Raw genomic sequence first — 27,584 nt, 5'->3', positions numbered from 1 at the left:
CAGAACTGAGCCGGAACAAAGAGGACCACAGGCTCCCCCGGACATGGACTGAACCTATCCGAACCGAGCCGAACCTAGCCGGGTCAAGATGGAGAGCCGGGTTCTGTGTGCGCTCTGCGTCCTGCTGAGCTGCTCCTGCGCCCTGACGGAGAGGAAAGGTAGAGAAAGACTTCTAACTTCTACTTCTATGTGCTTTCGATCCTCAACTGGACTTTGTCTGATCGGATCACTCTATTACTTCTTCCTTCCTTTTGACCATCGGATCAGAGGTGGTTTGATCAGATCAGAGGTGGTGTGATCGGATCAGAGGTGGTTTGATCGGATCAGTGGTGGTGTGATCGGATCAGAGGTGGTTTGATCAGATCAGAGGTGGCGTGATCGGATCAAAGGTTGTGTGATCGGATCAGATGCCTCTGAGTGTCTGTGTGATGTTTAGCAGGAAGCCGTGGATGAGTCCGTCACACACTGCAGATGTTCCAGATGTTTGTGTTAAACCTAAAGTCAGACTCAACACTTACAGCAAAGATTCTTACTTTGAAAGTACCTGCTGCAGGTACCCTTCAGAATAAAAGCATTGATAAATGATACAGTTTCACCCTTTTCTTTCCTCCTAAACAGTGACGATTGTTAGAACAGTGGTTCTCAACCCGTGGGTCGGGCCACCACGTTAGGTTCACTGTAGAAACAAACGAAGGAACTTCCTGTTGTAGAGTTTCCTGCTGCAGTAAAATGTTTGTTCACCATTAGAAGGTCAGAAAGGGTTTATATCAATGTGTCAACGCATGGCTCGGGGGCCAAATCTGGCCCTTTAGAGCATCTAATTTGGCCCACAGGAGAAAATAAAGACGACAGAAAAACCATGTATCATTGTGTAAATTACAAAATAATTCAGTTATAGTTATCACAGCTCCTACAAATACACATGGATGTAAAATTACATGATGGCAGTCATTTTTTAATCAGAAATTGATGAAAAAAACAAAATGTTTTCAAAATCCTGCAAATTTCCTCAAATTATTCTACATAACAATTGTTCATAATATGAAGGAATAGTAAATACATATAAGTTTAAGGTCACTTAATGCTTGATATTGTCTTTTATACTTTATACTAAATGTCATTTATACTTTGACATGTAAACTAGGGAACATTAGCTTTGTGTGTGTGTGTGTGTGTGTGTGTGTGTGTGTGTGTGTGTGTGTGTGTGTGTGTGTGTGTGATGTGATTTTATTATGTAGAGATCACTGTACAGCTAACATTGCTTGTGGTTAAAGGTTAAAGGGGTTCATTAAGGGTTATTAGGGGGTTATTAAGTTGTTTATTAGGTATCATAACTATACTTGTTTACATTAGTCTGTCCCAGGGCATCTGTGGCTACACTAGTAGCTTACTCCCACTGTGTGTGGAGTGAAACAATAATGAAAAGAGCTTTGAGTGACTATGAAATAAGATATGGAAATGAATGCATTGTTATTGTTAAAATGATTTATTTATTTATTCGACTGTTTTGTCTTATTATTTTTATTGTTATTTATTTTTACTATTATTAATATTATTGTTGTTATTATTATAACTTTTATACTATTATTATTTTATTATTATTAATATTGTTTATTTTAATAATTATTATAATTTTTATTATTGTTGTCTAATCTCTCTCATGTGTCCTTCAGAAGATCAAACCTTCTGCTGAACCTCATTAATGAGCATCTGTCTCCAAACATCTGTGTGTGTGTGTGTGTGTGTGTGTGTGTGTGTGTGTGTGTGTGTGTGTGTGTGTGTGTGTGTGTGTGTGTGTGTGTGTGTGTGTGGGAGCTTGCAGAGGAACCTCAGGCACACACACACACACACACACACACTCACACACATACTGTGAGCAGGTGATGATGTGTTATAGAGCACAAACTAATCAGAGCTCCATGTCAGAGGATCAGACTCTAATCTTGTGTGTGGGGGATTATATTATTATTATTATTATTATTATTATTATACCTTTTGGTTTTGATTTGGAGCTGGTGTTGTGACCGCTCAGGTCGTCAGAGTGTTTGGTGATTAGTTAACGATATGAAGCCTCTGCCCACGCTGTGCAGCTGAGAATCAGCTCAGTGTAATGTGAGACACACACACACATACACACACGCTCCTCTGAGGGTTACACAACATTCAAGGTGTGTGTGTGTGTGTGTGTGTGTGTGTGTGTGTGTGTGTGTGTGTGTGTGTGTGTGTGTGTGTGTGTGTGTGTGTGTGTGTGTGTGTGTGTGTGTGTGTGTGTGTGTGTGACACGGCACAGATGGTTTCAGCAGATCATCTACAAGCGAAGACACAGTAGTAGTATTGTACAGCTCTGTGTGTGTTAAAGTGTGTGTTTTACTATACAGGCCTATAAAGAGTAGATCAGTTCCTAAATGTATAAAAAGAAACCAAACCTTCCAGTAACATGTACTCACTCATTATCACTGTTTAGTTTGGTGTGTTTTTGCAGTGATTTTGTGTGTTTTTGGAGTCATTTTGTGTGTTTTGTGTGTCATTTAGTGTGCGTTTGTCCTGATGTTCAGCTGCAGTTTGCTAAAGATGAGTCTGATGTGGGATAAATATTATGGGATGTTTGCTTATGTTGGTGTCGGTTACTCATTAAAGACAACATTAGAGAGTTTTAGTTTCTAGAAAAGATTCTCTCTCACACACACACACACACACACACACACACACACCCACACACACACACACACACACACACACACACACACACACACACACTGTGGTAGTTAAAGTCAACATTCATGTTTCATGATGACGATCATTTACATCTCAGAAACCCAACGGATGTTACTGAGAAACAAACTATACAACATCACCGTGTGCGTGCGTGCGTGCGTGCGTCTGATCATAATAAGTTGACTCTGTAAAAAATGATTCAGGTCATTCTACCCACAACAGTCGATAAGTCACACATTAGACACAACTTTACACACACACACACACACACACACATTGTCTGTTCTCTGTTATCTTCTCCTCTGACCTTAACTCAGTGTGTAGACACGACTTTCCAGCTCAGAGTAACACAACAATAACACACACACACACAGAGGACAATCAGCTCTTTAACTGGCGCTGAAAGGAGGTCAAAGGTCAGCTAGAGTTTGTGAGTCTTTGTGTGTTTAGTGTGAATAGACACGCAGTATAAAAGGACTTTGCTGATTGGACGCTTCCTGTCTTGGTCCGTCTAAGGCTGCTCTTTATGCCAGAGTGTGTGTCAAATAACACAAACTTATATAATATATATATGTATAATAACACACACTTATAATATATATATATATATATATATATAATAACACACACATATACAGTATATATATATATATTAGTGCTGAGACTTTATCACATTAATTGCAATTAATTAATTACAGAAATAGAACACAAAAAAATTTACACAGTTTATTGCTTCTTTTTTTCCACTCACACAGCATGAAACCTTTCTCATTTTGCAAGTTCCCAGTATATTCATAATACTGATGCACAGACCACAACACAAGAAACTTTAAATATTGTTAAACCATTCATTTAGATCAATTAATTACAAAGTCTCAAATGAAATAGAATATTTTTTTAATCTAGTCCCGCCCCATTTTATGTCTCGTCTCAGTAAAATTGGTTTAAGGAAAGCAGATGAAGCTCTAGTTAGAGTTAGTTATAGTTATAGTTATAGTTATAGTTATAGTTATAGTGCAATGGCTGTTCTCAGTGTTTCTCTCTCAGCTCATTTTCATAAATCATAACTCTCTGTGTTCCTAAATGTTCCTTCTGTGGTTCACTGAGCTCTGACACAGTTACTGGAAAACTACACATGTTTCATATGAGTGTGAGTTTGTGCTGAAGGATGGATGGTGTGTGTGTGTGTGTGTGTGTGTGTGTGTGTGTGTGTGTGTGTGTGTGTGTGTGTGTGTGTGTGTGTGTGTGTGTGTGTGTGTGTGTGTGTGTGTGTGTGTGTGCACTAAAATAAGCTGCTTAGGTCGGTGAGGTTATCACACACATTCCTGTCTGTCCTCTTCCTCCTCCTTTGGATGATAATAATAATAATAATAATAATAATAATAATAATAATAATAATAATAATAATAATAATAATAATAATAATAATAATAATGCTTTATATCAAAATCAAATAAAAAGTAGAAACTATCTGTGTGAGAATGTGAGAGAGATTCTGTGATTCTCTGTGCGCGCTCAGACTGGACCAAGAGAAACACACACACACATTCCTCGTGTGCGTGTGTGTCTCTGTGTGTGGAGGGGGCGGGGCCTGTCCTTCCTGTGGGACTGGAGGAGGATGTGTTTAACAGGAGCAGAGGAAATGAAAGGGTTAAATAAGAGAGGAGGCGTGTTATTGGCTGATGTTTGACAGGAAGAGAAGGAACGTTTCACTGAATGTTCAACTCATTACTCACAGGGACTTTCACAATAAGAGACACTCTGTGTGTGTGTGTGTGTGTGTGTGTGTGTGTGTGTGTGTGTGTGTGTGTGTGTGTGTGTGTGTGTGTGTGTGTGTGTGTGTGTGTGTGTGTGTGTGTGTGTGAGGTTGTTTCAGAGCTTTCCTGTGTTTGTGCTCCTTTCCTCACTCAGTAAACACTCGGCTTTATTTGGTCACTGCTGTGTGTGTGTAAGTGTGTGTGTGTGTGTGTGTGTTAGAGTGAAGACACGACACTCACACACAGCATGTCCCAATAAACCCACAGAAGAAGAAAACGTTCAAACATCAAAAGTGGATGTGATGACAGTCACTGAATCCATTTACTAACCTAACTATAAATAAAGTCTATCTAATGTAATCTAATCTAATGTAATCTAATCTAATGTAATCTAATCTAATGTAATCTAATGTAATCCATCTGCTTCTAATCACACACACATTTATTGTCTTTATAATCAAACCCTAAACACCATCAATAACAAACCCAGTGAGGTTCCACTGCCTCATCCTCCTATAATATATGTTATTGAGCTGGACACTGTTACAGATACAGTCACAGGAAGTTCATCAAATCAAAATAAAATCACGTTTTGTAGGAGAACCTTCACACACTCTTCTTCCTCCTCTTCCTGTGAGAACTTTAAATGTTCTAGATGTTCATCAGTCTCACTGAAGCCTGGTTAAAGAAAACCAAACTCTACTGATCTGTAAACAGTGTGTGTCACTGTATATTGAGGGTGAACATTTCAGATAAATGTATAATTGATCATTTAATTGTATGCAATGGTTTTATTAATTAATGTTTATTTTATATTATAACGTAAAGTTGTGGATCAACCAGTGAGTGTAGAGGAGAATTAGCACTAGCTACATTAGCTGCTCGCTTGTATCTATGTTTGACTGCTGTGTCAAATAGATGAATCTATTAAATTAAACGTGCGTTCACACCCAACAAGACTTCAGTGACTATAGATGGAAATTACCCATGATCCCCTGCACGCGTCGCCTTCTTGTGTGTCACCATCACCGATTTTACCCAATTTTAGCCGTGTGTCATGCCGCATACATGCGTTGTATGGGGTTGCTCAAACAGAGTGAAGCCAGGGAAAAATAAAAGACAGTTTTATTTCATTTCTAAAATAATAACTAAACAAGGAGAACAAACAGAACGTCTGTTCATGGAACAGAGAAAAAATGGCGAGCCATCATCAACAGGAAAGCTTTCCAACCTGACCCAGGAAAGCGACACTATATAGTCTGTAGCAATCATTTTATCACAGGCAAGTAACGATTCACTCAGCTCCCGATACGATTCGATTCACGATACTGGGTTCACGATACGATTCTCTCACGATTTATTTTACAAAATGGGACTTTGGACAAATGATGATTGAAAAATATTCTTTTATTTTCGGGGGGAAAAAAAAACTGTAATATTTTCCTTCTATATTTAATTGTCAAAAGAATCCCTTGATAAACTATTCAAAACAATGCAATTTCACTAAAAAGAAATCTTGAAATAAATAAAGGAATAATACAAATGAAGAAGAAGCCTATTAATTAAAATTCTGGTTCTATAGTAAACAATGCAAAACTACATGATAGTTCTTTTTCTTTTTAAAAGTGCAACTGAAAATATATTTTGTGCCTTAACAATTGGACTTTAAAAAAAAAAAAAACAGTCTGCACTGTATTTACGTCAGATATTTGTTTGGACCAGCAGAGGGCGCTGGTAACCTAGTGGTCGGTTGGCATGCAGATATTATTGCAGTGAAGAAGAGATGCTATGCTAGCAGACAGAGTTCAATGGCAGACAAGAGATGAAGGGAATACATGATCATATAAATACAGAACGAATGTTTACGTTGTCATTCAGGCTGCACGTCATTGGAAAGCTACGATTCTTGCAATTGAAGCCAAATAAACCATTTAACGATCCAACAAACACAGCCAAAGTTATCAATGCTTCTGTCAGATCAATCGAAAAGTACAGTAATATGTCATCTTACCTTTGAAGCCTCATATTGACCAAGTGAAAAACGATCCTGTTAGCTTGTCAAAGGTCCACACACACCCGTCGCTATACGCCTCCAAAGACTTCATCCAATGCGTAGGCACTTACACTGTTCACCAGATAGTTTACAATGTCTGGATATAAAACAGAACGTATCTACGTTGGACACCCATTCTCCTTTCCTGATCTCGTACGGATCTTTGTTGTCGATTTCACTCAACTTCTGTAAATACCTCGCTTTGCAAGTTGCATTCAAACTATTTCTGTAGATTGTTTGTTCCTTTTGGCTATTTTTATTCGGTTTTGTCGTCATTGTGAAAGCTTCGGGGGACAAAAATGTGTCGTGTCAGGAGTAAACGATGAAAAGTCACACACAAAATGGCGGACTACGGAATTGTATGTGGTTCGTGACGTCATCGGGAACTCATCTATAGTTGATTATAAATCTATAGTACGGAGTAGATTCAGGACATTTACAGGTATCAGGAAAACCTCTGTCACTGGTCAGACCAAACAGACTCATGACTCAGCAAAACCTCCGTCAGATGAAACGGCCTCAGACTGTAAAACACAACATGACGTTTTATTTTGAAGGAGCCAGACAAACACATAATGAATTAAGTTGAAAGTTAAGCGATATCAACATATTATTTGATTAATAAACACATAGTTAAATGAAACGTTGAGCTATCTGAACCTTTAAAAATAAATTAAAAACCACAGCGTTCAAATTTACTCTTCTATCAGAAGCAGCACATATTGATGACGTTATTTGTATTTATGGTTTCTTTAAAATAAAATGTCATGTTGTGTTTTACGGCCTGAGGCTCTTTTATTTGAGGCCGTTTAGTCTGATGACTTTTATTTTGACGTTGTTTGTTCTGGCCAATGACAGAGGTTTATTTGGTACCTGAAGATGTTCTACATCTACACCATAGACCAGGACCAGGACCAGAGGGGTGTTCCATAAAGGAGGGTTAACAAACTCTGAGTCTATCCATAAACTCTGGGTCAACATACCCCGCGCTGGGAAACTCTGGGTATCGGATTCCATTAAAGCTGGTATGAAGTGGGTTAATCAACCCTGAGTATGTAAACCTTGGGTTACTTACGTGCATGCACGCGACAAAAAGCCATCATCAATGGATCAGAGATTTAATCGAGCTGCCATGACAACCAAACGGAAAATAGTGATTTATTCACCGTAATGGGTGAAATAAGCCGTTGTTTGATGAATATGAGCCTGTTCTAAAGGTGTGTTCAGTCTTCAGTGACTATAGTGGCTTAAATCCCTGTAATTAGTCACACTTTTTGGTCGCTTCATCACTTTATTGCTTCAGTGACGTGACGAGCAGTGAATAATATGAATAAAATGTGTCTGAGGAGACGTGTCAGCAGCATAGGATGGCTGTATAGAGAGCCCTCCTGTTACACTGGATATAAAGACAGTAAATGCCACTTGATATCGCATCAATTATATTGATTTTTAATGTAATATTGTCACCAGAGTCATCTCAACGTCCTAAAAAATGTCATAAATAAACACTGAAGCAGGACTCGAACCCACAACCCGTCACTTCCAAGCACAGCATCACAGTTCACTGCGTCATCATACCTTCAAAGATGCATGATCTACAGATTTAACTGTATAACAATATAAAACAACAATCAAGCCTTAAAAGTGGATTTATTTAAATGATCATCTCCTCCTTTATATTATCCACAGGTTTGTATTCAGTGAACTTTACTACAGACGTCAGTAGATGTTTTAATGCAGATCAATCTCTCAGTGACTTTCCCTTAATGCTCTGTATCCACAATGTTATAAAGTAAATTACCCTTTGCACAAAAAAAAAAAACATAAAGCAACACAACATTAGTAATGATGTGAACACGTCTGTGGTGTGTGATGTTACTAATGTGTTTCAGAGAAAAGTGTTAAGGTTCATTAAAGTGTTCAGAAACGGTGTTCAGGTGGGCGGAGCCAGGTAGAAACCCAGGGTTTCTTTGATAAAACCTGTCAGCGACCAGGTTTAGTTCACGGACAATGTTGCCCGGGTAACATACTCAGAGAAGAACATACCTCGCTTTTTGGAATGGGATACTCAGAGTTTCCCTCATTTGAGTCTGAACATACTCAGAGTTTAAACATAACCCGCTTTATGGAATAAACCTCAGGACTTCTAACCAAACACAGGGTTCAGCTCTGTTAAAGCTGCTCCTCCTCGCTGCTCCATGTCTGCATAGCACTGCTTTGACTTTAATGGTTTCATTCACCTCCACATCAACACTCACAGATGATATTATTATTATTATTATTATTATTGTTAGAGGGCCTCTACACCAACGCGTGTGTGTGTGTGTGTGTTCATTCATAAACTGCTCCGATCAAAGCTGTGCTCACATCCTGCTTCCTGCTCCAAGGAAGAGGAGTCTTCCTCTGCATGGGACACACACACACACACACACACACACACACACACACACACACACACACACACACATATATACACACAGACACACACACATACACAGCCGGATGTCTCAGAGTGTGTGGATCAGATTGTTCTTCACAGTGTGTGCTGTGTCGCTGCTGTAAATATAATCACAGAAGCTGAACCTCCTACACACACACGCACACACACACACACACACACTGAGGATCTGTGAATGATGTGTAGGAGATTAAGTATGTTTCCATGTGTGTAATAATGATTTGTGAGTGATTCATGATTCAGTGAAAGTACAAACCTAGAGGAGCTGTGATTATAAACAGATGCTGATGCTCGTGCACTCTCTCACATGCACATTATTGTGTTGCAGATGAAATGCATTGTGGGGAATCAATGGTGAGCGGCTCAGGGAGAAGCCGATGTGTGCGTTCACAGGGATGTGCAGTTCACACGTTCACAATACATTTACTTTGATCTTCTGATATGTTTCAACTGTCAACTGCCAGTTTTCTTCAGAGGCATCTGCTGATTGTTTTGATGTTTCCTTGACTTCCACGTAATAATTTCAGCAAGTTATGTCTGAATAAGTTTTCATTTAATTTATTCATCTGAGTAATTGTTATCCAGAAATATAATATATATACTATTTGGGCCATAGTATATAGTCATCTTAAAGCTGGAAATCCTTGTTTTAATCAGAAATAAAATGAGTTAAAAGTGACCAAAAATGGAGGAAAAGGTGCTAAAATGGGTTTTTAAAAACCACAGAAATTGGTTAAAAGTTGCAAAAGAGAGTGGGTAAAAACGGACAGAAAAGTGGTAAAAAGGGTTCAAAGTGTCAATATTGGAACAATTTGTTTAAACTGGCAAATAATGGGCATGAAAAATGGTAAATGTAGTTAAAGTGACAATAATGACAATAATGGGTCAACATATGTGACGTTAGATGGAAAAGTGTCAGAAATGGGTGTAATGTTGCAAAAATGCACTAAAAGTAGCAAAAATATGGCTATAAAAAGTGAAAATCGGTTGAAATATGGAAACTTTTGTGTAGTAAATAAAATATTCTTAGTTTCTTGAAAGCATCTGACGACCCCTTCCCAGTGTCTCATGACAAATGGGGTCCTGACCCCAAGGTTGAGAACTGGGGTTGCCACTTGTTCCTTAAAATAGGGAATCGTTCCTTATTTGGCCCTTAAATGGTGCGTCCCGTACTGAGCCAAAACAGAACGCTGTTTGTTGCGCATTTGCATAAATGACCAGAACACTAGACATGTCCGTCAGACCGTCACACACAGGTGGTGGGATCTACATAGGACCCCCGCTCTCTGTGGTGTGTCCTATGTTCCTGGCTGTGAGCGTATGGTGCTCTGTTGGACAGAGAGAAAGAGACACGATACACCTGTGCCGCTCAAATCCTAAAAATGTCCAACTTTTGAGAGTTTTCAGTGTCACACTGTCTGACCTCAAACAGCCTCAGGAGAACAACACTGCTATGAACTATCTGAGAAGTTGTTCATCTCCTGAGGCTGATACAGTAGACACATCATAATTAGATTGTAAGCTTGTAAGATTGATTAATTCGAAAGACTACTGTGATTTTATTTAATGTTTAGGATGTGGAGGTTTTGAAGTCGAATGAAAGATTATTTATTTATTATTACAGTAGTTTTAGGTAATATTAATAGACATATTATGTATGGCCTTTTAACAAAAATTAGGTTAACATTAAATAAATAAATACAGTAACATTTAATTTTATATTATATATATCCCTAGGTTAAAAATGTTGTAGAAATTTCTGTATATTTTAGTGTCTCCCAAACTGGTGTGTGTGTACCCCTAGGACAGGTGTCTGCAACCTGTGGCTCTGGTGCCTCATGTGGCTCTTTGACTCTTTTGCAATGGCTCCCTATAGCTATAAAAAAATTATGAATTGTAATTTTTTACAGAGGTTATTAATGATAAATGACACTGACACCAAATAAAATCATGATATAATAATATGTCAACCTAAAAAATAAATCACATTGTGCAATAACTCTCATCAACCATAAACTTTCCTTGCACCTGTGGTTAACCATTACATTTTAAATCCCTGGTAAGATAACTAAACCAAGAAAAAGACTCTTCTGGAAGAAAACAGAGATTTTATTTATGTGGGGGAATATTTAATTAACTGCCAACGTTAATGCCAGATTAAGAAGCAGATTCAATTCAAGGTTAATGTTGGAACGCAGGAAAGAGTTTAGACGACCCTGCAGACACTAATAAATAATGTAGAACATGAGCTCAGGGGTACATGGGGCAATAACGTTTTTTGTTCTATGTCCAAATGTTACTATTTTTGAGGCATTTGTTCATGATCCTGTGAGTGTCCCTTTATTTTCTGAAAGGTGGCAACCCTGGTGGAGCTGCTAGCATCGTTAGCAACTTAGCAACGCTAGCATTGTTAGCTACGTTAGCAACATTAGCTACGCTAGCATTGTTCGCTACGTTAGCAGAGTCCAGAGAGTAAAGCAGCTGCAAAACAAACAACAAAAGTCTCCCACTGTTTAAACTAAACCAGGTGTGTGTGTGTGTGTGTGTGTGTGTGTGCATCTAATCCCACACACACAAGATTAAATTCTGATCCTCTGACATGGCGCTCTGATTAGTTTGTGTTCTATAACACATCATCACCTGCTCACAGTGTGTGTGTGTGTGTGTGTGTGTGTGTGTGTGTGTGTGTGTGTGTGTTTATGACATCACATAATGTCATAAAGCTGTAATGAAGCTTTTTCCCTCTGTTGTAAAACTTTAACCCATTGGTTCATTAAACACTGACCAGCGCCTCCTAGTGGTGAGTTCAGGGACGGCTGTGTGAAAGGCGGGGCCTCCTGTGGCTGACTGAGCCAATCAGGTTCAGACATGCAGAGGAATATGTTAGTGTTAGTGTTGGTTTGGATCCTGGTTTGTTCTTCTTCAAACATTCAACTTCTGTGATAGAAAACAGCTCCACAGATTCTAGACCAGACATAGACAACTGGCGGCCAGGGGGCCACATGTGGCCCTTGGTCTAATTTTGTGTGGCCCCCAAAAATTGTATTTCAAGAAGTTAAAAGGAATATAAAGTCTGACATAATAAACTAAATAACTCCCAAAATGCACAAATCAACAACAAAATTACACAAAAAATTCACAAACAGCACAAAATGACTCATAAAACACAAAATGACAATAAAAACAGACGCAACAACCACTTAAACAAAATGACACAAATGAAACAAAAAACAACACATTACAGAATAGCTCCAAAGATACACAAACTGTCAACAAAATTGCACAAAATGACAGGAAAATACAGAAAACAACAACAAAAATACAGAAAGTTGCCCCAAAAATGCACAAATCATAAAACAAAAATGCATAAAATTACAGAAAAATACATATAATTACAATAACACAAAAACTAACAAAAACACAAAATGGCTAAAAATTGACAAAACAACACCACAAAGACAAAATCCTTTCTCCCCGTATTAATACTCTGATTGGTCATTATTCTAATGCTGACATGAATATTGATCATGTGACCCTCAGATCATATAAAATCACATGTTTGTGGCCCCGCCCACTGTGACGGAGTTGCCATCCCTGCTCTAAACTCTGACTCTCAGATGTTTCTGCAGATCACTGAAAAGATCTTTAAACATGTTGGACAAACTGTAATGTATTGATTACTCAGGAGACAATTCATTCACTTTGATCAGCTCAGTCATCCCATGGTTGCCATGGTAACATAGACTTCCTGTTTGAAGTCATGTGTGGATCTGTAGCGACGTTCCTGCTCTTCTTTGGAAGAACGTCAGAGGAAATGATGAATGTTCATCTACAAATAAAGAGACATAAACAACAAAGTTGAATTCTTCATCTTTTAATCGTGGAATGGTTGGAGTTTATTTTTCTTCTTTCTTTTTCCAACTGATCTTTGTACATTTCTTTATTTGTGCTACTTTATTTGTCTTTTTAATTTTTGTTCAGCTTAAAATACCAAACTACGATGGCGTATCAGGGCCACATTAAAATAGAAAAAAAAATCTGGGCTCTACGAGATTAAAGTCGTAATATTTTGAGAATAAAGTGGTAGTTTTATGAGAATAAAATCATATATTTTGAGATTAACGTTGTAATTGTTTTTTAGATTACGACTTTAATCTCGTAGTGCTTTTATTTTTATTTTATTGTGGCCCTACGCCATCGTACCAAATCAATAAATCAGTAAATAAAAACTGTGTGTGCGTGTGTGTGTGTGTGTGTGTGTGTGTGTGTGTGTGTGTGTGTGTGTGTGTGTGTGTGTGTGTGTGTGTGTGTGTGTGTGTGTGTAGTGTGTCAGGGTATCAGTAACCGACTGAACCTACTGGGTACTAAAGAGGACCACTATGTGAACATGGTGAAGGCCTACAATAACTGCAACGTGGTCCTGGAGAACCTGGAGATCACCTACATGGAGGAGAACCACGACCTGACCTTCCTCAGGGTAAACGATGATGATGATGATGGTGATGATGGTGATGGTGATGATGATGATGACTTCTGTCTCTGATCAGTCTATAGAGGAAGTGGGAGGTTACGTTCTGATTGCTCTGAACTCCGCCTCTATCATCCCTCTGGAGAACCTGAGGATCATCAGAGGCCACGCCCTCTACGACGCCGGCTACGCCCTCAACGTGCTGGCCAATTACGACAAGGCCAAGGGCCAGGGAACCAATCACATCCTCCTGACCAACCTGACAGGTGGGCTTGACCTCTCTGTGGCGTAGCCCTCCCCTTTTTGGAGATAATGCAAACCCCTCCTCCCTCTGTAGAGTTTCACTGTTTGTTTCAGCTTATCACAAGCTCCGCCCCCTCTGTGTCCTGTAGAGATCCTGAAGGGAGGGGTGAGGTTTGGAGGGAACACCCAGCTATGTAACGTGGAGACCATCATGTGGTCGGACATCGTCAACGACCATGCTAACATGGAGCTGCACACGGCTAGCAGCAACTGTGAGGGGCAGCTGTAGCTACACACACACACACACATAGAGAGACACTCATGCTGTAGCTACAGCTGTAGCTTACTGACCTGTTGGTGTTTACAGGTATGTCATGTGACTCCAGCTGCTTCAACGGATCCTGTTGGGCCCCTGGAGCAGCACACTGTCAACGCTGTGAGAAACACACACACACACACACACACACACACTGTAACACATCGGTGTGTGTTACTGTGTGTGTTTTACATTGTGTTACAGTGACTAAACTGCTGTGTGCTGAGCAGTGCTCTCAGAGGTGTAAAGGTCCATCTCCCAGTGACTGCTGTAATGAACACTGTGCTGCAGGATGTACTGGACCCAGACCCACTGACTGTCTGGTAACACAACTACTACACAACTGTTACTACAGAAGCAACAACACAACCACTTCTAAAATAGGACAACAGTAACACTGTGTGTGTGTGTGTGCGTGCGTGTGCGTGCGTGCCTGCCTGCCTGCCTTCCTGCCTGCGTGCATGCGTGCGTGTGTGTGTGTGTGTGTGCGTGTGCGTGTAGGCCTGCAGGGACTTCCAGGATGATGGTGTGTGTAAGAACTCGTGTCCTGGCCTAATGCGTTACGACCCAAACCTTCATGATCTGGTCCCAAACCCTCAAGGGAAATATAACTATGGAGCTACATGTGTGAAGCGCTGCCCACGTAGGACACACACACACACATACACACACACCCACACACACACACACACACACACCACACTGAAAGTTAACGGTTAATGAAGAGGATGAACCACTGTGTGTGTCTGTAGTGTTAGTTTGTATGTATGTGTTTCTGTGTGTTACAGTGTGAGTTTAATGATGAACTGTTCCCACGACACACACACACAATATTGCAAAACGAGTGTGTTAATACACAAACTGTATTGCTGTTACACAGTGACCCTGATGAGTGTGTGTGTGTCTCTCTCTGTTTGTGTGTGTGTGTGTGTGTGTGTTTTTGTGTGTGCATGTGCGTGTGCGTGTGCGTGTGCGTGTGTGCGTGTAGATAACTACGTGGTCACAGATCACGGTGCGTGTGTGCGAACGTGCAGCGGTAACACGTACGAAGTGGACGTGGGCGGAGTCAGGAAGTGTGCCAAGTGTGACGGGCTGTGTCCTAAAGGTGTGTACGGTTACCACGGTAACACACACACACACTCACACACTGAGACTGTGCACTATCACAGACTGTTCAAACTCATCTTTAGAGAGGAGGAGGAGCTCAGAGTAGAGCTGCTGCTTCTCAGTGTTGACATGTACTTTAGGGTCCTCCCAGCAGAGGTGGAGCTTCATCTACAGATGTGTGTGTGTGTGTGTGTGTGTGCAGTGTGTAATGGGCTGGGAGCAGGAGAGCTGACACACACTCTGTCCATCAACGCTTCCAACATCGAGTCATTCAGGAACTGCACAAAGATCAACGGGAACATCGACATCATACACACATCTATATACGGGTAACACAACTACACACACACACACACACACCATCATACACACATCTATATATAGGTAACACACACACACAATCATACACACATCTATATACGGGTAACACAACTACACACACGCACACACACACACACACACACACACACACACACACACCATCATACACACATCTATATATAGGTAACACACACACACAATCATACACACATCTATATACGGGTAACACAACTACACACACACACACACACACCATCATACACACATCTATATATAGGTAACACACACACACAATCATACACACATCTATATACGGGTAACACAACTACACACACACACACACACCATCATACACACATCTATATATAGGTAACACACACACACAATCATACACACATCTATATACGGGTAACACAACTACACACACGCACACACACACACACACACACACACACACACACACACACACCATCATACACACATCTATATATAGATAACACACACACACAATCATACACACATCTATACACGAGTAACACAACTACACACACACACCATCATAAACACCTCTATACACACCTATCCAAAAAAAAGAAATCAATACACAACCAGTGAAAAGTTTTAGAACGCCACACTTTTTACAGATTTGTAATGAAAATTATTCAGTTTATTGTGTCTTTGCACTCTGAAATGAAAGCATAGAACAAATAAGCAATTTGAGTCAAAAAAACAAATTATGGAATCCATGAACATGAATACTGTTCACCTGGGGGGTAAGCTATGAATCTAGATGACCTCTTATTGCGCTAACTTTTGGGATTTAATCAGTGTGTGCTGGACAACAAAACTTGCTGAAGCGTAATCACTATGGCAATTAATGCTGAACGGCTAACCTGGTCACGACCAGGTTTGGCTCTGGCTTGGATGTTAGCGAGTCCTAAAGCCCCGCCTACTGACCAATCAGATTTCTTAGAAAACGACCTGCCCATTGTTAGATGATCCTGGTTGGTGCAGATCTGACAGCTGTGTTTAGGAAAGAAGATTATTAATGATAAATTAATCCTTTCATTTACCAATGACATAGTTTAGGAAAGACATAGATATATTTTAATGGACTGATCTACAGTCAGCTGATGAAACCTGTGTCGATCGTATGCGCAGACGGCTCAAGTCATTAATTCATTCATTCATACGCTGGGTCTGACATTATCAGCAGGAACATGCACAATGTGTTCTCATCCCAATGTGTGTGACAGAGGTCTACTTGAATAGAAACACGTGTGTGCTGTAATAAAGTTTAACTGCAGAGCGCTGTTCGTTTATCATCCAATGGATTAATCTAATAAATAATCACAGGATTTTGCGCATTAACAGTGTCAGCAACTTCCTGCCTGGGTTCTTTTATTCCTGCCTCTTCTGTAACAACAGGGTTGTCATTAGTCTGAATTATGGATTTTAATTATTCATCATTTTAAACTTCAGCAACCTGGTCGGTACCAAGTTATTAAGTGGATCAGATCTGAGAGAGTAAAAAAGCTCCGCCTCTTGCTGAACTAACAGTGTGGATGGATTTATATTCATTATATTTGTTAAAGATCATAAACTGTTCCTCCATTTATTGTAAAGACGCTCAGTCTGCCAGTTCTCTCCATTGATTGGTCAGACGCTGCAATCTCCACCCCTGTCCTGTGCGCGCGCACGTAGCAAGGCTGTAATCACTTGGCTTCAATTTGCGTGATCGAAGTTCGTAAGACAGCTCCTGTCTGACAGGGAATGTTTGGTTAGATGAAGCCAGTTTATGAAGATTAATCCATTCTAGATTTGTAGCATAGGCCCCTGATGTTCAGGTCTGAGGGTCTGTTTACTGGTACCACAGTGTGTTCCAACACTGCTTTTATGCAGACAGAGGGGATTGTAAGTAACCAAGAAAAGTGTGAACACCTGTAGGAGTTAGTAGCACCAGCTTTCAAGACTGATTCAGCCTTCATTGCTGCAGAACAGCTTTAAATTGTGAACCCACTTCGTGTTCCCTGAAAAAGGCCGATTTGTAGAATTCTGAAATGTACATTATTTTTCATTTTTGGGTAACCAAACCTTTTTTTAAACCTCTGGCTGTTCAGTATTTACCTTTGTATCATTTCAAGCTATTCATTGGACTTGCATGACTTGAATTGCAATAAATAACTGGAAAAATTAGGGTGTTCTAAAAGTTTTGACCGGTAGTGTATGTTTTCATAAACGCTGAAAAAACAAAGGAACTCAACACATGCAGTAAAGATTCTGCTCAAACAACAACAAAAATAACACACAGTGTATATCTTTGTGTGTGTGACACTGACACACAGACACACACACACACATACGCACACACACGCACACACACACACACACACACACACAAAGGTTGTATTACAGCCGTGTGGTTTCTCTCCCTCAGAGACCGTTACACCAAAACACCAAAGATGGATCCAGAGCAGCTTAATGTCTTCAAGACTGTGAAAGAAATCACAGGTAGAAACTAAACATGATGAATGAATGGATGGATGGATGGATGGATGGATGGATGGATGGATGAATGAATGAATGTGGTGGTCCTCTCTTCTTTCCAGGGTACCTGTGGATCCAAACCTGGCCTGAGAGCCTCAGCTCCCTCAGTCCGTTTGAGAACCTGGAGATCATCAGAGGAAGAACTAAACGGTTGGTCCTCACTGAGATGCTGAGTCACTTCTAAATCTCTGCTAAGTCACTACTTAATCTCTGCTGAGTCACTGCTATGTCAGGGCTGAGTCATGGTTGACCTGTGGTTCTGGTGCAGGTGGGGCCGTAGCGTAGTGGTGACCCATCTCAGTGTGAGCTTCCTGGGTCTACGTTCTCTGGTGGAGGTCAGCGATGGAGATGTGGTGGTCCAGAAGAACCAGAACCTGTGTTTCACCAACACAACCCACTGGGAGAGGCTGTTCAGGTCAGAGCATCAGAGCGCCACCGTGGAGGACAACGCCAACGCCACGCAGTGTGGTGAGCCAATCAGTGGACCTGACCCTGTAGCCCCGCCCCTTAAGCCTCTGACGTGCTAAGTTGTGTGTGGTTGCAGCTCTGAGGAACCAGACGTGTGACAGTAGGTGCACCATGGAGGGGTGCTGGGGTCCAGGACCAGACCTGTGCTTCTCCTGTAGAGACGTCAGCAGAGCTGGAAGCTGTGTGGACCAGTGCAATGTTCTAGATGGGTCAGTAGAACCTCCCCCTCCGGAGAACCTTTAACACACTCACATCAACCATCAAGCTCTGAGTGTGTGTGTGTGTGTGTGTGTGTGTGTGTGTGTGTGTGTGTGTGTGTGTGTGTGTGTGTGTGTGTGTGTGTGTGTGTGTGTGTGTGTGTGTGTGTGTGTGTGTGTGTGTGTGTGCAGGAGTCCCAGGGAGACGGTGGTGAATCAGACGTGTATTTCGTGCCATCCTGAGTGTGCGCCTTTGAAGGGGTCCAGGAGCTGCAGCGCTGCAGTATGTCTACATCTGTCCTCTCAGTGGGTGCTCACGTGCACTTTGATATTTTAAATGTGTGTGTGTGTGTGTGTCACAGGGAGCATCCAGCTGCTCAAAGTGTGTGAACTTCAGAGACGGGCTGTTCTGCGTGTCTCGCTGTCCTTCAGGAGTTCCTTCAGGAGATGAAGGAACGTTGGTGTGGAAATATCCTGACGTACAGAGAGTGTGTCAGCTCTGTCACAAGAACTGCACCCAGGGGTAAATGTATACACACACACATCTATACATACATATATATACACGTCTATACATCTATACATATATATATATACACATCTACAGATATATATATATATACGTATATCATACATATAATATATATATATACAGTATATGTGTGTAAATATTGTGTTTGTAATGTGTGTATGTTGTGGTGCCTCCAGGTGTGTAGGTCCTGGATTGGACGGCTGTCACATCAAACGGTGAGTTGTTGACCTTTGACCCTGTGACTCAGTGAGCTGTGGTCACAGAATGTGATGGTAACAGACTCATGTGTAACACCCCCTCAGCTTCCCTGGTCTGTCCATGGTAGCGGTGTCTGTAGTGGGAGGTCTGCTCGTCCTACTGGTCGCTGGTCTGTCTGTGGTGGTTCTGCTGCGCCGTAGACACATAGAGAGGAAGAGGAGGACACGGCGCCTCCTGCAGGAGAAGGAGGTGAAGGACTGACATTCAGACCAGCAGGAATAGGATGACATCATCAACACAGCCCAAAGGCACAAACGAAGACATGAAAATACACAAAAACCGAAAAATATGCAAAATGACAGAAAAATATGCAAAATGACAACATTGAATAATACACAAATTGACTCAATATATACACAAAAGAACAACAAAAATACAGGACAGAAAAATACAAAAAATGACAAAAATACACAAAATAACTCCAAAGACACAAAAAATAACAGAAAAATACACAAAATTTTGGAGAAATAACTGAATATCAAAATGACTGAATATCAACATGTGCTCATTTGATCCATAAAATTTACGTAGACACATTTCACACATTTTCAGAGACCCACCATTGTGCTACTGACTAAACTTCCTGTTAACTTCAAAATAAGAGCCCTATTTACAAAAATGTAAAATAATAATAATGGAAGACAAGAAGAGATGCTTTTATTTTGAAAAGAGGATGTTTGATTTTTAGCTTGAAGCTGGTCCCAGGACCATTTTACATTCAGCTCCCAATACATCATGGGATGGTTGAGTATGACTAGTATAACTAGTAGTACGTTAGTACGACATTTACAACATTACCCAAAAACACAACAAATAACAGACAAATACACAGACAGAAAAATATGCAAAATGACAACAAGAAAAATACACAAAATGACTTAAAAATACAGAAAATGATGGTAAAATAGACATTAAAAGCATAACGTTGATGTTGTGGTGTGTGTTCCTACAGCTGGTGGAGCCACTGACTCCCAGTGGTGAAGCTCCTAACCAGGCTCTGCTGAGGATCCTGAAGGAACCAGAGTTCAGGAAGATCAGAGTCCTCGGATCAGGAGCCTTCGGCACCGTCTACAAGGTCTTACTCACAGCTCCGCCCACATTTACCTTCTGACCCAATCAGTGAAGGACTTTTGAGGCAATCCATTGCCTCAATTTTTTAAAGTTGATTAACTTAAAAATCAAAATTGTATAGAACTTAGAAGGTTGGATGACTGGCTCCTTCTACTTTTTGATAACAGTTGAATTAAAGTGCTATATGAATTAAGTTTATTTTTAAATAATCCTTATTTGAAACAACAGAAATAACTATCATGCTTAGCATGTAACTACTTAATTCTATATGGTTGTACTTAAGTTGTGTTTTTAAGTTATGCTTACCTATAAACAAATATAGTTCCATTTAGTCAAAAATTATTAGTTAAAGTTACTCAAAAAGGACGAACATGTTACATCAACTTGGCATAATTAAGTTAGTAGAACTTATTGTATAACTTTGAATATAAACTACTTAATCTATTTAATTACTTTGAATGTTCAGATTTACAGTGCACTCTTTAGTCCTGCAGTGAAGAGCATTGGTTCTAGAGTAAAAGCATTTCTAATAGAATTAAAAAAGAAGGGCTCATACGCAGACATGGAGCAGTAAACAGGAGCAGACAGAATGACGCTCAGAGAGAGAACTTTCTACTATAAGGGATATTTAAGTAGTTCTAGGTGGGGGTTCTCAACCTTGGGGTCCTGAGACACTGGGAAGGGGTCCCTAGATGCCTTCAAGAAACTTTTCATCACTTTTTCTTGCCACATTTTTACTATTTTTAATGCATTTTTGCTACATTACTCCCATTTCTGAAACTTCTCCATCGTATAGCAATGCCTTTTCTGCACTTTTTTTCTTTTTCAAGATATTTTCAGCACTTATAAACCCTTTCTACCACTTTTCAACCTAATGGTTTTACATTTTAGTATTATTTTGACACTGTAAACTCATTTTATGTACTGCTGCCAGGACACACTTTTAAAAGAGGTTATTAATCTCAATGTGATTCTGTTGATTAAATAAAGGCTAATGATGTCTGTGCAGCTTTTCTAACCATGGCTAAAACAGTCTAACAGTTGACTAAATAGTCACATATCAGTCCTTAGATTGTGTTTAGAATGTGTGCTTATTTGTAGAATGTGTGTGTGGACATTAACTGTGAGGTTCTACAGGGTCTGTGGGTTCCTGAAGGAGAAGACGTGAAGATTCCTGTGGCCATTAAAGTCCTCAGAGAAGCTACGTCACCTAAAGCCAATAAAGAGATATTAGACGTATGTTAACCACACACACACACACACACGTATGTATGTGTGTGTGTGTGTGTGTGTTATTTTGTGAGTTTTAGTGTGAGTTATGTGTTATGTGTTATATTTATGTGTATGTGTGTGTGTGTGTAGGAGGCATTTGTCATGGCGTCGGTGGAGAACCCTCACGTGTGTCGTCTCCTGGGTATCTGCCTGACGTCGTCAGTGCAGCTGGTCACTCAGCTCATGCCCTTTGGATGTTTGCTGGACTATGTGAAGGAGAACCAGGAGAACATTGGTTCTCAGCACCTGCTCAACTGGTGTGTGCAGATTGCCAAGGTCAGTCTCTCACTGCGTGTGTGCGTGGGTGCGTGCGTGCGTGCGTGCGTGCGTGCGTGCGTGTGTGTGTCATTGACTCTCACTGAAACACTTCCAACACACTGTACATGTTATACTTGTTCTATAGATGTTATATACATGTTCTATACATGTTATAGACCTGGGGGTTCAATTTGGTTTTGGCCCGCTGCCCATATTTGAAAATGTCTTTTTTTTTTTTTACTCTATGTAGTACTCTTTATAATCTTTATTTCAACCATAATTAATGTAATACAGTAGAGTGATTTATAAGAAAAAATCTAAAGCTAATGTCCAATTACATTATTTTTCTTGACTTTTAAAGGATTGTTCAAGGCAGTGGAAAATATAGTGTATCGTACAGGCGGGGCATGTGTCCCATTATGTCAGATTTATATTGCACTAAATGTCTTTGAAGACATTTAGATGTTTCATAGTTTTATGCGATGAGACTCAAATTCTTCAATTTCAAAACTACTTTAAGTATTTATTTTGCACAGTTATGTTATTGGCATATTAAATTTCATGCACTGCACATTGAATGTTTAGTTTTGGCCCGCGGCCCTCCACCGTCGTTCAATTTTGGCCCTTCAATGGAAAGAATTTGAGCTCCCCTGTTATAGACTGTATGTTATACATGTAATATATATGTGTGATGTAATGTGTATTTTCTCTGCTGTAGGGGATGAACTATTTGGAGGAACGACATCTGGTTCATCGTGATCTGGCAGCGAGAAACGTTTTAGTGAAAACGCCTCAACACGTGAAAATCACAGACTTCGGTTTGGCTAAACTACTCAACGCAGACGAGAAGGAGTACCACGCAGACGGAGGGAAGGTCAGCCCTTTCATGCTTTTATTCTGAAAAAAAAACCTAACCTTTTAACACAAACACAAACAAAAATTGAAAGAGTTTCTACACATGCTACAAAATGAAAGCTCTCTTTTCAAAGTACAAGCCTTTTATTCTTTCTAAATGCTATCACATGTTATTTAATCTCTCTCAGGTTCCCATTAAGTGGATGGCTTTGGAATCCATATTAAACAGAACGTACACACACCAGAGCGACGTGTGGAGCTACGGTATACACACACACACACACACACACACACACACACACACACCCTCACACAGACAGGGTTAGGGTTAGGTTTAGTCTTAGTCACGTGACCTAAACTGGCCAAATAGGGGCGCTGCGTATGGATAGAATGTCGGTATATTGATACGGCAACCGTACGGATAGCCACTGCCTAACTATTAAATACATTGAAATTTTTGTCTTTGATTGAAATGTTTTATTTTTTGATTGAATAATAAATAAACGTATCCATAATTTGGCCCAAATATAAAAATCATGACTTTGATCAAGAAAAACATTTTCAATCAAAGAAAAAAAATGTTCAAATGCAGTTATTTGGGTCTCACATATTTTGGGGGATTTGAACACTTTTTTTCTTTGATTTGAGTGTTCTTGATTGAATAATAAAGACATAGATGTACCTCCATAGAGAGGAGTGGAGACTCTGATACCCAGTGCTGTAAATGATGTGAAGACCAGGAAGGTCAATGTTGTGGTTTGAGGTCAAATAGAACGTGTAGCTCCTCCTGGTCCATCTACAAACACATCATTGATTGAATTATACAGGAAAGAGAAATAAGCTCATTTGGAACTTGTAACTGCACTGTTTCAACATGTTTGCCTCACTCCTCCTCTCCAATATTGTGTGTTCACTGTAACTGTTCTGTTTTTTTGGCCTTGTCAGTCTTGTAAAAGAGGTTTTTAAATAAATAAAATATATTGATAATGGCAATACAAAGTCCAGGGATTTTAATAGTCTATTAAATCCTAAGGTTGACTCATCAAACAGGAAATCTGATCTAAAAACATGAGTAAAAGATTAAATATGTGGATGCAAGGAGTGGGAAATGTGGACGTGTGGTGAGAGATAAATCCAACATTACTAGACAATACTTGTGGATTGATTACTTTTTTATGCTTAAAACCCATCTTTTCCGGGTGGAACCTGTGTTGTTATATCCTTAGTTATTATATATGATTATAACCTGTTATTATATAAAACTTTTATACTTTTATATAACTTGTGTTATAAAGGTGTGATGTGTGGTAGTTATTATTATATATAACATGTTGTTATACATAACTTATATTTAACTTGTATACAGGTGTGACAGTGTGGGAGTTATTATTATATATAACGTGTTGATATACATAACTTATATATAACACAGGCGTGACAGTGTGGGAGTTATTATTATATATAACGTGTTGTTATGTATAACTTATATATAACACAGGTGTGACAGTGTGGGAGTTATTATTATATATAACGTGTTGTTATGTATAACTTATATATAACATGTATACAGGTGTGACAGTGTGGTAGTTATTATTATATATAACATGTTGTTATGTATAACTTATATATAACATGTATACAGGTGTGACAGTGTGGTAGTTATTATTATATATAACGTGTTGTTATGTATAACTTATATATAACACAGGTGTGACAGTGTGGGAGTTATTATTATATATAACGTGTTGTTATGTATAACTTATATATAACATGTATACAGGTGTGACAGTGTGGTAGTTATTATTATATATAACATGTTGTTATGTATAACTTATATATAACATGTATACAGGTGTGACAGTGTGGTAGTTATTATTATATATAACGTGTTGTTATGTATAACTTATATATAACACAGGTGTGACAGTGTGGGAGTTGATGACCTTTGGGACCAAACCGTACGATGGGATTCCTGCGTGTGAAATTTCTGGTGTTCTAGAGAAAGGAGAACGTTTACCTCAACCTCTGATCTGCACCATCGATGTCTACATGATCATGGTCAAATGTCAGTATTGATCACTGTTATATACCTCACACTGTTGATTGGTAATCAGCTAATGATTGATCAACGGATGTTTCAGGTTGGATGATCGACGCCGACAGTCGTCCTCGTTTCAGAGAATTAATCGCTGAGTTCACAAAAATGGCTCGAGATCCGACTCGTTACATCGTCATTCAGGTACCATAGCCCCGCCCCTTGTGTCATCGCAGAGCCCCGTCCCCACTGTGACATCACATAGCCACGCCCCATGTTACATCACAGTGCGCCACCCCCAACACCATAGAGCCCCGCCCCCTGTGACATCACAGAGCCCTGCCTTCACTGTGACATCACAGAGCCCCGCCCTTGTGACATCACATAGCCACACCCCTGTAACATCACAGAGCCCCGCCCTTACTGTGACATCACAGAGCCCCGCCCCCTGCTGTGACATCACATAGCATCCTTCCATAATATCCTTCCTCACAGGTGTTGTTTTTACTTCGTTGCCAGGGCGACGAGCGGATGCTGTTATGACGATGTTGTTTTACCTCCGTTGCTAGGGCGACGAGCGCATGCATCTTCCCAGTCCGACTGACTCCAAGTTCTACCGCAGTTTGATAAGTGAAGAAGAAGAGACGGTGGACGCTGATCAATACCTGCTTCCTCAGCTCAGCTTCTTCAGCAGCCCCAGCATCTCACAGCGCCCCCTGCTGCACTCTGAGGTCTCTACACCAACTATTGATTATTAGCATTCATTCATTCAATCAGTCACTTATAAAATAATAAAACACGAGACCTGTTTAAAGGTCACTTGACTCCAGTTTTAATGTTTTTAACTCCATCTTATTCTATAAAACAATCCTGATGATATCAGTTTGACCACAATCTACTATACACTTAATACATATGCATACTACATAAATACTTAAGCACTGCTTAATTTCTTCCAACCTGGCCACAGACAGACTCCACTTTGTGGTTAATAATAAATCAGTTATTGATCACTGTTTATTCCTTTGATCATTAATGATTATTAATTTTTGTGACAGAGCGTGAGCAGCGGTGTGGAGACGCCTCAGCATAAGAATGGACTGATGGTGAGAGAGAGACTGATGATGATGATGATAATGGTGGTGATGATGATGATGATGGAGTGGCCTTTGTGTGCTCTGTTACAGAACGGCTTTCCCAGCAGAGACGGGAGTCTGCTCCTCAGATACATTCCTGACCCCACGGACCGGGTCCTGGAGGACCACTTCCTGCCTGCTCCAGGTGTGTGTGTGTGTGTGTGTGTGTGTGTGTGTGTGTGTGTGTGTGTGTGTGTGTGTGTGTGTGTGTGTGTGTGTGTGTGTGTGTGTGTGTGCGTGCGTGCGTGCGTGCGTGCGTGCGTGCGTGCGTGCGTGCGTGCGTGAAAAAAATGGGCTTTATTGAAACATTGTTTACAATCTGTGACAAAAAGCTATAGAAAACAAAAGAGGATTTTTTTTCTGGACCTAATCTAATAAAGTCTAATCATTTAATAATTCAGTCATTACATCTTCTTATTGTTACTTTATTTGTGTGTTTAGTTTTAATGATTTTTATTGTCAATGAAGAAGGTTTTTAAGAAGATTAGAATGAAAATGAAAATGTCCTCCTGTTTGTTGCACCCCACCTGTTATACTTCCACTCCCCACAAAGGGCCACGCCCCACACTTTAAGAAGCACTGCTTTATCATGTGTATTTCTAATATGCGTGTGTGTATTACAGACTACATGAACGAGGGTAGCGTGTGTGACGTGGTGAACCCGGTTTACCAGCATCCTATGGGGCCTTCAGGTGGTGGAATCCAGTACCTGAACTGGTCCTCCAACCAGCTGGACAACCCCGACTACCAGCACAACTTCACCCCCAACACCCCCAGCTTCACCCAGGGACACTCCCCCACAGCCGGGAGCACAGAGTACCTGGGGCCGGACTGACCGACCAATCAGAACGCACTTTAGGACAAGAGGAGGAGGAGGGGGCGGGGCTAAGCACAGCCATCTGACTCACACTCCGACTAAAGCCAAAAGAAAATCTACCAGATTTCTAGCAGCAGAAGAAGAACGAGGTGTAAACATTTCTAATAATTCATTCCCTTTGATCAGGGGTTCTCAACTTTGGGGGCAGGACCCCATTTATGGTCCTGAGACACTGGGAGCGGGTCCCCAGATGCCTTCAAGAAACTAAGACAATTTCCTGAACAGTTTGAGCCATTTTTACTTATTTTTACCCTTTTTATGCAACTACACCAAACTCACCATATTTTAACCTATTTCCACGACTTTTATTGCCATATTTTTGCTCCTTTTAATACATTTATGCTACATTACTCCTATTTCGGACACTTCTGCAGTGGGGGTCCCCGCTCTCTGGTACCTTTATTTTGGGGGTTGTGGCCTGAACAGGTTGAGAACCACTGCCTTTGATGTTTAAAGCCTTCAAAGCTACACACACATTCCCTTTTAAGTCCTCAAACCTCAGTGAGTTCATATTTTACTTCCTTTGGTCTTTCTAATATTTTACATTTTTTTTCCTTCCTGTGTGTCATATTTTTGTGCTGATGACTCTCTGAAGGTTACGGTCACGTGTTTGGTGACTCAAAGCAGACCATCTGGTCGT

At 40.2% G+C, this 27,584-nt stretch overlaps 1 protein-coding gene across 1 annotated transcript; it reads left to right on the top strand.

Moving 5' to 3' along the window:
* Nucleotides 1-27,584, top strand: egfra (epidermal growth factor receptor a (erythroblastic leukemia viral (v-erb-b) oncogene homolog, avian)). The gene is made up of 28 exons (XM_028472349.1): nt 1-158; nt 13,309-13,460; nt 13,531-13,717; nt 13,844-13,966; nt 14,062-14,130; nt 14,215-14,333; nt 14,512-14,653; nt 14,999-15,115; nt 15,320-15,446; nt 17,876-17,949; nt 18,048-18,135; nt 18,254-18,453; nt 18,530-18,662; nt 18,843-18,933; nt 19,013-19,173; nt 19,359-19,397; nt 19,485-19,629; nt 20,393-20,515; nt 21,649-21,747; nt 21,874-22,059; nt 22,760-22,915; nt 23,085-23,160; nt 24,815-24,961; nt 25,038-25,135; nt 25,501-25,662; nt 25,990-26,037; nt 26,119-26,212; nt 26,691-27,584. The coding sequence occupies exons 1-28, from the start codon at nt 89-91 to the stop codon at nt 26,900-26,902; spliced, it is 3,438 nt and encodes a 1,145-aa protein (XP_028328150.1). The 5' UTR covers nt 1-88; the 3' UTR covers nt 26,903-27,584.

This window comes from Gouania willdenowi, chromosome 17 (assembly GCF_900634775.1).
Source record: "Gouania willdenowi chromosome 17, fGouWil2.1, whole genome shotgun sequence".
NCBI classification, from domain to species: domain Eukaryota; kingdom Metazoa; phylum Chordata; class Actinopteri; order Blenniiformes; family Gobiesocidae; genus Gouania; species Gouania willdenowi.
This window is presented reverse-complemented; position numbering and strand designations above follow the sequence as displayed.

Bases quoted from the DNA above. Each gene is read 5' to 3' on its own strand.
- egfra (XM_028472349.1), top strand. From the start codon at position 89: ATGGAGAGCCGGGTTCTGTGTGCGCTCTGCGTCCTGCTGAGCTGCTCC. The intron at 21,748-21,873 runs GTATGTTAACCA...GTGTGTGTGTAG, and splicing joins CCAATAAAGAGATATTAGAC to GAGGCATTTGTCATGGCGTC. The intron at 22,916-23,084 runs GTCAGCCCTTTC...AATCTCTCTCAG, and splicing joins ACCACGCAGACGGAGGGAAG to GTTCCCATTAAGTGGATGGC.